The following is an 11634-nucleotide window of genomic DNA, read 5'->3' as shown; positions in this document are numbered from 1 at the left end:
TATCCCTTAGGATGTTGGCGTTGGCCAGTCCATTAAGGATGGCCTCTTTAATAAACTTTTCTAAGATCTTCCCCAGCATAGAAGTCAGGCTGATCATCCAACCTCCTCTTGAATTTGCCCACAGTAGGGGCAAGGACCACTTCCCTGGGAAGTTGGTTCCCGATTTTGGCCCCCCCAGCTGTAAAAAATTGTCTTTTGATCTCTCACCTAAACCTATTCTCCATCAGCTTATTACCATTGTTCCTTGTCACCCCAGGTGGTGCTGGGGAGAAAAGGGCTTTACCTTTTTACTGTTGATCTCCCCGATGAGTTTGTAGGCAGCCACCAGGTCCCCCCTTAGCCTCCTCTTGCCAAGGCTGAACAGGTTCAGGTTCCTCAGTTTCTACTCATAGAGCCTGTCCTGCTGCCCTCTCACCAAGCAGGTGACCCTCCTCTGAACCTTCTCCAGGCTGGCCACATCCCTCTTCGAGCGTGGCGCCCAGTACTAGATGCAGTACTCCAACTGCGGCCTAAGAGAGGTGGTGCTCTCACCTTTCCTGGGGATCTTCAAGAGAAGACTGGATAGGCACCTGGCTGGGGTCTTATGACCCTTGCCACCCCCCAGTGCTCCTTCCTGCCCATGGCAGGGGGTCGGACTAGACGATCTGTCTAGGTCCCTTCCAACTCAGTGATTCTGTGATTCTGATTCTAACCAAAGTCACATAGAGGGGGAGTATCACCTCTCTGGACTGGCTTGAGATGCATCTAGTGAAGCTGCCTGGAAGGGTTTTAGTTCAGCTAAGTCACAGATCATAGTGGAACAGTCTTGCAATGAATGCTGCCTGACCTAATACTACAAACAGCCTCAGGGAGTTCCTGAATAACTTTGCCCTGTCTGAACAAAATGACAGGATCCCGACCACATCAAGGGTGTGCCGTTTGTTTCCTTTTGACTGGAGTAAGGCTTGGGAAGGAAAAACAGACAGATACAACTTCTGATTTAAATGAAAGTTGGAGTCTATTTCTGGAAAAATTTCAGGCAAGACCTTGTGGTCACTTTCCCCTCATGGGATGCAGCGTGTGGTGGACTAGCTGTAAGTGCCTGACTGTCTCCGGCTCCTGGATGGCTTGTTAATGTAGCTCAGGCCATACTGTGACCCTAGGAAACAGCAAGACCCAGGGCTGAGTGAAATGCATGAAGAAATCTAGCAACATTAGGATGAGAGAATATAATGCAATCTTGGTAAGCAGATATTGCCAACCAAGGAATAACTCCAGCTTCTTCAGTGGAAGCAGACAGTCAGTTTAACAGGAATCAGGTTCTCAAAATACGGGAAGAGGGACATTTGCTCAGCCCAAATGAGGAATCTTTTGTTTGTTGGACGTATCCATGGTCATGTCTGTAGCAGTAAGGGTTAACTCCCTTCCTGAGAGCTAACATGACAACAACAGGAAGCTGTTAGCCACCTTTGCTAATTGTTGCAATAAAAGCCCTTTTGAGACAAACAAGTCACCCTGCCTTTTCCTGTGCTATGAGATAGCACCATGTCTTTCTACAGAATCCAGAAAGTGCACAGCTGCCTCCCCTGTGACATGCCTGTCCTCACTCATCTCATGGACAGCCAAAGCCAAGCTGTCAGATGTGAACTGCCACTGGGCCCTTCACTGTATAATCACGACATGGTGTCCATGGCCTGCAAGGCAAGGATCGCATGCGAGTCTGTTCTAGGGAGGTGGTTATAGCAGCATATTCGCAGGGGTAGCGAAGGGAAACTATGGTAGCAACACACTGGCAGGGATAATGGTAGCAGTGATACCAGTGGAACAGACAGGCAGTCCCATCCACTGGGCACTCCCACCAGCTAACCACCCAGTGGGTGCTTTCTGCTGCACTGGGGCAGAAATCCCAGGGAACGTCTGGACACTAGACAAGTGAGGCACAATAGGATATGTGCACTTGCTAGACACAGGTCACATACAGAGGTCAGGCCTGTGCCAAATGTGCTATCTTTTCACACCCATAGAGTCCTTCTTGTGTGTGGTCCACTGCTCCCTTTATGTCCTCAGAGAGACAGGGGCGCAAAGGGGCTTAAGGCTCAGTGGGCCCTGCTGACCAAAAGAAACTCACACCAGGTATAATGGACTGAAGTGCCGCAGAAGTGGAATCCATGTGGACAATCACTCAAAGAACCACACTGTACTTTAATACACAAAATGTGTCCAAATAACACACAAAGGGTCAACTCTACCATGTATTCTAGTACATTCAAAACACTAGGTTCTCCAAGAATAATCAGGAGAAAAGGGAACATTCTTAGACTCTAGTCTAAGACCACATCAAGATTTTTTAAATTGAAATATTTGTTGTTTGCTGTTAAAAACAAAAAACAAAAACAAACAAACAAACAAACAAACACTTACAGTCAGGCCGATACCCCACACTTCGAGGAGTTCTTTTCACCAACAAGCTGTCAAAACACCAATATAAAATTGAAATACAGACAAGCAGCAGATCCAAGATGTCAAATTAGGACATAACTGAGGTTAAGTGTGAAGAAGAAGGGCCGCTAAATTTATCCTACATACCCTCTCCCCAAGTGAGCACAAGGACGGGGTCAACACTTTTGCCTGACTCATAAGTAGGTGACAGTCTAACTCAATGATTCTTAACTAGGGTGCCAGGGCATCCAACGGTGCCACAAAACGTCCTCTGAAGGGTGTCCCGAGGTGTGCGGAGATCTGCCCAGTGCAAGGAGATAAGCAAATAAGCGCAAGCTCAGGCTCAGTTCCTGCTGGCAGATCCCCCACCCTCACTGCCCAGCCCCTCAGCAAGGAGGTAAATACTGTAATAAATACATTAATTGTTTAAAAGGGGTGCCACTCAATTCACAAATCTTATAGCCTTAAGACTAAAAAGGTTGAGAACCACTGGTCTAGCTAACGGACAAGAGGCACAGACTAAAAAATTCCCCCAGACGTTATAGTTAAATGCAGTCTTTTTGTGAAAAGTGATTCTGGAAAGTGACATAATGAGGTTTCACATTTGATTTGGAAACCTCAGGTATCTTCATTTAAAAGAAGAAATGGCTTTTTCAGTTACATCTGCAAACTGAGCCTGGAATCTGACAACCTATCTGGGTTCTTAAATGTCCTGTAAAAAGCTCTCCATCCTCTCTCCAAACTGTAGGGGTCCTTGCCCTTTGGTGAGCATTTTACAGTCATATCTGTATTCCCTTACACATGCAGTAAGACAGCATCATCCCCGTACAGAAAGATGGCAGGGAGAGAAAGAAAAATCTGATATGGTCAGTGTGGATACTCTTATTCTGGAACCCGAGGACCTCATTTTGAATTAGACTGATCCACATCTATCCATGAAAAAGACTATCCATATGGGAGTTAACCAAAAACTGCTGCTTCAAAATAAATCTCTGGTTAGGCAAACCTTACCTTCATCTTTTTTTCTGCACTTACTATTCAGGAAGGTGTTCACTCATCAGTTTTCAGTTTAAGTTTCAGACATTTGAGTTTATGGTAACTGACTGGATGACGTTGTGTTGGGGCAGTTACCAGTTTGGGGATATGACCAAACCATCTAGAACCTATTAGCACAAGTCAGAACTCCCCCGCTAAAGCTACATCACACAGCAGTGAAAAAAAAATCAGGCAAGTCTTTACAAGTATAAAAATGCAAAACTTCTTTGCACTTCTAGCATCTCAAGGATTTTCATGCTCGTTCCTTTGATCTTAAGCACATTTTCAGTGTAACAAAAAAAGTTCTCACTTGCACGTTCTATTTTATTTGCATGATGTAAAGCGCAATGGCAGGGGCCCTTTTCAAAGGGCTACAATGACAAGTCACCCTTTGTAACATTCTTCAAATTCCTCCGTGTGCTACTAGACCTTCAATAAGGAGTCTGCAACAATCTCACCTTCCACAGGTCACCTCAAGATCACTGGCAAAAAGCTGCTCAAGCCACCCCTAACAACTGTTTCCATAATATTATGGCAACAAAACCGGATTAGGTGCAATTCCAAGCTATGTTTATCTATAATTCATATCAGTCAATACCTTGTCATTGTGCAGTGCACATAACATTCACAGCGTGGCAGTGTAAGAGAACAGGTTATTAAGAAGTATTACTCTTGGCAAATATGAGTTAGTCCTGTTAAACTTTCCTCAGTACTGCTGGTCCTGGTTTACGTTTTTTGTTAAGTGTTATAAAAAATTCGGCAAAAAATTAGCAAAGACTAACAATCAGCCCAGCAGTACACCCAACTAGGGAACTTCACAGTGTGGTGGACACATCCCGGCTCCATCCACCTGTGCCAGGCCAGTAGCAACATTAGTATTTGCCAATTATTTCCCCGGTCTTGCAGTCTGATCCATGGAGGAGCAGACTTGCGTATAAAAAACGTTTTTTTTAAATCACATTGGTGCAAATTAGTATGAATTAGCAGTGCATGTGGAAGAGGCAAGCCATGCTGGACTAGTTAACTAAGGGAAATACTGGCAATAAGTTACAAATGCTGGACAGGGAAAAAAACAATCCCAGAAAACCTAAGTCTGTATAAAAGTAAACAGATTTGTATGAATAATAATAAGAAAAAACAAATCCCCTCAAAATCTCTCTTATAGAAAAGATTTCAAACACTGGTAAACTCCAGTCAGACTTCAGAGGGAAATCTCACTTTACAGGTGAAAAGGAGCTTCACAGAAGAAAGCCTTTAAAAAAAATCTCAGAATGAAAAGCACAAAGAATATAAACCTTTGTACCGATCATATACACACACTCCCTCCTTCTGACTATAGAAATCCTTTTGTAACAGAAGTACAAAAATATGAAATGTGCTCTTGCCAACCTAAATAAATACACATCTTTATAACCAACCACATGCAGACAGCAAACAAATACAGTACGGTAAAAATGGCTTGAGCTTACACATATATACACCTGTAATAATGTTTACAACTCTTAAAAATTAAAACATAGTACAAGTTGTGATAATTAGAACTTACCTGGCTACTTTCACCATCTTTGGGTTATATTGCTTAAGCAAAGACAGCAGCGTTTTCATTGTTTTACCAGTATCAATTATATCCTGTTAATAAAAAGAATGCAAGAAAGCTATTTAGGCTGTTCAAGTAGTATTTTCATACGCTAACAAAAATCTCGTGTAATACCGAGTTAAAATATGAATATAATATGAGAATAAAAAAAATCAATGTTCTTCCTGCACAAATATAGGTGCATTATAAAATGTCATATTGTATTGATAGGGCAATACTTTATAATGGTTAATCACTTTCAACAATGTTTTTGATCACCATTAATAGCAACTATAATGGAAGCAATTATTGAACTGTTATCTACTGAGCTCTTCAAGCATTCATAGCTTATATTTTTTGTGTCTAAGGCTACCATTGCAACTTATTTAATATCTAATCTCTATTTTTAATGTAGTTGCTGAGGAGGATACAAAAGCAATGGAGACCAAATATGTAAATTCATTACAATATTTAAGGGAAAAGGAATATTATTTACCATCCTACATGCGAGCTTAAGTCAAAAAAATTACATATGTAATTTGAGTATTCCATGTTAAGGGTCAACTTCAATATAAGAAGTCATATTATATAGTTAGTTCTGATACCTCGTTCTAATTCCAAGGACATACGGGAAATCAACATACAGGTTACAAGTCAAAGCATCCGAGTTGCTTTGAATTTCCTACTCCAGGTTAGATTAACCCCAAACTGTTAGAGGGACATTCTTCTTTTTGACCCAAAATCCAATCTATACAAATTTAAAAGTAGCAGGTAAGACTTATTGAATCTTATCTTCACTTGACTTCCCACTACACCACCCCAACTACTTGCAGGTTATGCCAGCTTGTGTCTGAAAATGTAGAAAATCTGAGTAGCCTGGATCTTAACCCAAAGCTAAGAAAAGGCTGCGGATGTGAACACTATGTAGACTGATGCATAGACACAGGAAATGGTACCAAGTCTCCATTTCAACATCTTCCAAAGTCAAAACAGAAATCAGCTCCATCTATGATCTGCCAGTTTAATTCTGTAGTTACCCGATGGAAATCTCAGTTTTCTAGAGACTTTTTGCCTAGCCGAGGAGACATTTTAGGAAAAGCTGTGTTGTGGTGCGCCAGAGGACAGTGCTACAGCAAACTTCATTTTATTACTTGATCGACGGCCAGAATGGTGTTCTGTTATTGGGCTCATATTTGACAAGAATCGCCATGTAGATGAATCACTGAACTGATGAGAAACTAATTTGTTTAGCTGGTACTTAAAAGATTTGATTGTAATTGAAACAGAACAGAAACAGTTCAACACACTGCCCGTCTGAAGTAAAATACACTTCAGAGGAGACATTAATCATGTGTGGCTGTAGTATATTTGTGCAAACAAAAGGAGGGAAGTAAAACTTGTACATATATATTAGGGTGGTGAGAGCATGAGAAAATTTTGTACAACTTAGGGCCTTCTTGAATCAAAGCATGGATGACTGCATAAAAACTTAGGTCCCCAATACTGGAAGTCTAGCGTGACAAAAGGAAGCGTCACTCTCTCTTTTGCCTGGAGGGATGAGAATCTGGAAATCTCCATCACTTATTTATTTATGTAAATGGACCAGTTAATATAATTTTAGGCCTTGTTTAATTAATTCTGTTTACTTGTATATTGCCACTGCTTCTCTGCCCTAAGAATATCAACCTCATTCAAGAACACTATTTACAAAACACTAACAATTACAATATTTACTGGAGAAAAACAAGTTTCCTCAAGAGAGGTCCCAATGTAGGAACTACCCCATCAGCTAGCAAGGCAGACAGAATTGTATTCTTCCCAAAAAGGGTTAACTGCTTGATAATGAACACAACTGGCATCAAGTGTATGCAGGAAGGAGAGAGGGAGAGGTGAGGGTATTCTGCCCAGAGTAGGAGATGAACATGTTAGAGATCACTTAGATAAGTTAGCTGTTTTCAGATCAGCAGGGTTGGATGCAAACCATCCTACAGTTCTCAAGGAAATGGCTGAAGCAATGGCAGAGCCAAGATTCCACACAGGTCAAATCAGGCCCCAGAAGACTGGAAAAGGGCAAATATAGTTTCCATGTTTTAAAAAAGGAAACAAGGAAGACATGGGGAAGTACAAACTTGCTAGTCTAACTCTGATACACAGAGAGATACTGGAACACCAAAAGTCTATTTATAATGATGGATAAGATGAGTGTTTCTTTGTGTTTTTATCATCATCATCTTAACACAAATTTGTCAAAAACAAATCATGCCTGACCAACCTGATTTCCTTCTACATCAAGCTGACCAGAGAAGAATAAAAGTTGGGATATCCTTTGTCTTAAATACGGACATGTCCTTATATAGTCATCCTAAAGAAACTCAACTCCTAATAAGTTATCTAACAAAATGTGGTTTAAATTCAACTACAATAAGAAGGTTGCATAACTGCTTGGTGAATTGTGTTGAAAGTGTAGTCATCAATAACAAAGTATCTAACTGGGAGGAAGCATCAGAAGTGGGGTTCTACACAGGTCTGTCCTGGGTCCAGCATTGTTCAACACCTTCATTAATGACTTGAAGGATGAAAGTGAGCATACATGCACTAAATTTACAGATGATACCAAACTAGCTAAAACAGGGGGCATTTCAGAGGGTACAATTACAATTCAAAATGGCTTTGATACTTTTAGAAAAATTGTCGGAAATAATTTATAAAAGGATGAGCCCCAAGCACTGCACTTAAGAAGGAATAATCAAAGGCCCAAATATACAATGAAGAATGATTGGCTAGGTTGCAGTAATGAAGAATAAAATCTATGGGTTACAGAGGAATGCAAACTGTATAGGAGTCAAGAACAAAACGTTGCAAAGAAGGCTAATGGCATCCTGGGATGTATCAACAGAAGTGTTACATGGAAGTCGCAGGAAGCGATTCTTCCACTCTATTCAGCACTGGCAAGGCCTCACCTGACTGACTGGGTCCAGCTTCGAGCATTACACTTCACGAAAGACATGAACAAACTGGCAAGACTCCAGAGGAGAGTGACAAGAATGATTAGTAGTCTAGAAAACACGACATGTACAGAAAGGGTGGAAGAACTGGGATTATTTCCCAAAGGAAAAAGAGATGATTAGGAGAGGAGGGAAGGCATGGACAGTCTTCAAAAGAGCTGTTATAAAGAGTATGGTGATTGACTGCTTTCTGTGTTCACACCTGACAGGACCAGAAGTAATGGTCTTAACTTACAACAAGATAGATTTAATTACATATAGGAAGAATGGCTTAACTCTGAGGGTGGGTTAGCTCTGGAACACATTACATAAAAAAGGCTGTGCAATCTCCATTACTTGATGCTTTTAAGTGTAGGTTAGATGAATATCCATCTGGATGGTTTAGAAAGGGCTGATTCTGCCTTAGGCTCGACTACCTGACACCTGAGGTCCCTTCCAGCCCTAATTTCTCTCTGAATCCATGTAAATACCCAGAGGAATATGATGAACCACTGTGGAAGGCAAAAGTATTTCTACAATGAAGATAAGCTGACATTTTATTTTTACTTCAGAAATTATGCATGGGGACACTGGGCACAGTTTAATATTTTATGATTTTAAAATATAAGGAATTGTTTTCTCTAAAGCCACAGCATTTTTATTTTTCGTACCATAGTTGCAATGCTGAACAAAGGTGTTTAATTTAACTTTGTTCTGTATACAAAACCATATATTTAAATAAGGTCCCAGCAAACTGAAGGTAACAACTACAAAGAGTTAAACATTCTACCAGGACACTTCCTCCTACAGCTTAGCATGTTATCCTTAGAGAAAGGGCCAACTTGAAAGTTCAGCTCTGGATTTTGCATCTGCTTAAATCTGGGGGTGCAGCTCATCACAAAAGTTAAGGGCTATTTGTAAGATAAAGACATTCAGATTCAGGGTGAACCCATGCTAGAGCATTATGAAAAATCATACAATAGAAATCCCAAGTGAAGCATAATACTTACTTCTACAATCAAGACATTCTAGTGGGGGGAAAAAAAGATAAGAATCAATTAGTATCTAGTTGAAAAGTATGCTGATAAACTCTTATGCTAGCAATGTAATGAAACGTTTATACCACTACTTATATAATTGCACATTTTCAGAAGTTGAAAACCTGAATAAATCTGTAAACTTCCTGCAACCAGTATGTGTGTGTTATGCTACGCTTTGCAAATTATATTAGGTTAACATTTCTAATATGATGGCCAGACAAATTTCAAAGACAACTGTCTACCACATGCTGAATATTAATTGGCCTGTGAAAGTCTTAGACTGCAAACTTCTAACATAAGGTTGTTCTCATCTGATGATAAGAACAAGAAACAATCCACACACATTTTGCTTGCTTTTAATGAAATAATCTTAATCACAATGGCACTTTTTAGGTGTTCAGAATTCTGCCATTAGTTTCTCCTCTATATTATACTCTGGAATATACATCTTACAGACTGATTATATGCCTGGTATTATGTTTTATTATATGGCAGCAGGCAACCCCCGCAACACTGGTGCCACAATGCGGCATGAAAAGGCAGACAGCAGGAAAGGGCCAAAGCTGCACTGCCACAACAAGGCTCGGGCCCCTCACAGCTCCCCACACATCTGCCCCTGGCACGCCAACATCTTAAAAAGTCAAGGTTTTGGGTGTTTTTGGCACTCTGCCTAAAAAACGCTGCCCTCCCCGTTACATGGTTTTATATGACTGGTTATATTTTGTTTATCTTTCACTTTGCTATCAAATATAAAATAGTGAAGATAACTAATCCTACAAGACTATTCCTTTCGGGCACTTTAAAAAAAAAATACTGGTGCAGACACCAAATAACTGCTCAGTTGCAGAACTATTACTACGACAATAATACTAATATTGGCAATTTCACAAATCAGCACTGTAGAGGCAACCCCTGCTTAGCGCTCTTTATTAGTTCCTGAAAAATGGAGCATTAAGCAAAAAGAGTGTTAAGCGAAACTGAAAGTATTTGATGACAAGATGGAGAACACAATTATTTTTAATGACCGAAGATGGTGACCATGAGGATCATAATGACACTTGCTGACCGCTAAGCGAAGTCAGGTTGTCACGGGGCGGGGCGCAGGGGCGGCCATGATCCCTCTAGCGCCCCCCTACCGTGCTAAGTAGGAGATCCAGCACCTTCTTATCTCGCCCGCCACGTCTTTGATGATATCCGGTTCTATATGGGAGGCTGCCTTTGATCCCCTAGTACACAGTGTTATGCTGGAACTATTCCCCGTTCTGTATAGGGTGACTCGGTGCACCCCAGCCTTAAGGGCTATGCATGCCTCCAACCTCCCCTTTAGCACGCCCCAAGCCTCACAGCTGTACCGAATGTTCTCGTATCATATGCTCGCCCCCACCCGGGGTGTCTCGATACACGCGCTCCCTCTCTCTGGGGTTTCTCCGTACGCGCGCCCAATATACTCGGCCCTTCCCGGGCTTCTGTCCCCCTCTCGCCCTTTCCGGGCCTCTAGTCACGCGCTCGGCTCTGTCGAGCTCCTATTGGTCAGGCCCCTATCCGCATATCTGCCCCTCTCCGGGCTTAGTGTCAGTAGGGTGCTAGTCGCTGACCCTGGAGCCTCTTATTTTAACCTGCCTGCCGGGCTTGTTATCGCGTGCCAGCCTCTCTCCCGGACTCTTACCGCACGCTTGCCCAGGCTTCCTATTTCCGTATGCCTGCCCTCCCTGGGGCCTATGCCGCGCTGCCCGTGCTTCTCACCCACACTCAGGGCTTCCCGTGGTTGGGGCTCAGGCGGCCTTAGCCTTACCTGGCCCCCAGACCCACCTTCTCGGGCCTAACTTGCGCGCTTCCCATGCTTGGGGCTCAGGTGGCCCGCAGCCATGCCTGGCCCCTGACCCTTCTCCTGGGTCGTACGCCCTACTGGGCAAAATACCGCCCTCACGGGCTGGGGTCTCAACACCCCACACACTGCGCCTCTCCAGCGCTCACCCGCTGTGCCAGCTATGGCGCCAATCGCTGCGCCACCCTTGCACCGCTTGCTGTGCCCTTACTGGGCACCAGGAACTCCCGGATTATTGGGGAGCTCCCGTGAGGCCTCCTCGCACCCCTACAGCCTCACCCGGTCCTCCGGTATTCACACAAACAGCCCTACTGCAAAGCAAACTACTAGCCAACCGGCTCTAACTCAAAATAACCCTACCAGCTATAACATAAGGGTCCAGGCCCAAACTGGCCCTCTCACAGAGGCATCTCCGCCAGGATTCCCTCTGCCCTCACCATGCTGCGTCCCTTAGGTGCTCAGGCTGCACTGCTTGTCTCTGCTCTGCTGGGCTCTTCTGCAGAGCTCCTGCACCTCCAGCTGCCAGAAAGGAACTGGTTCTGGCCTCAGCTTGGTTGCTTATAAAGGCCAGGCCCTGCCCCCTTCTAGCCGGCTGACCCCCCTCGGGGGGGCTGCCGTCCTCCAACCCCCTGGCCTGCGGGAACTGCCCGGCAAGGTCTGGGGGGGCAGGGACTGGGGACTCCTGCACCTGTCCTGTAGGTATCCGCCTTAGGACCCTGGAGGAACGGGTGCGGGGGCTCCTGGAGGAGGTTAGCA

At 43.3% G+C, this 11634-nt stretch overlaps 1 protein-coding gene across 1 annotated transcript in view; it reads right to left on the bottom strand.

The window, feature by feature from the left end:
- Positions 1-11634, bottom strand: part of HPRT1 (hypoxanthine phosphoribosyltransferase 1) — a 29111-nt gene that overhangs the window by 3559 nt on the left and 13918 nt on the right. Inside the window, exons 5-7 of the mRNA XM_019536399.1 lie at positions 9024-9041; positions 5000-5082; positions 2401-2447 (exon numbers count right to left, since the gene is read on the bottom strand). Of these exons, the coding sequence (XP_019391944.1) occupies positions 2401-2447; positions 5000-5082; positions 9024-9041 (148 nt within the window). The remainder of the gene's footprint in view (positions 1-2400; positions 2448-4999; positions 5083-9023; positions 9042-11634) is intronic.

The sequence above is a fragment of the Crocodylus porosus genome, unplaced genomic scaffold, assembly GCF_001723895.1.
Source record: "Crocodylus porosus isolate Cpor-Errol unplaced genomic scaffold, CroPor_comp1, whole genome shotgun sequence".
NCBI classification, from domain to species: Eukaryota; Metazoa; Chordata; order Crocodylia; family Crocodylidae; genus Crocodylus; species Crocodylus porosus.
The sequence above is the reverse complement of the archived record's forward strand: the minus strand, read 5'-3'. Positions and strand labels throughout refer to the sequence as shown.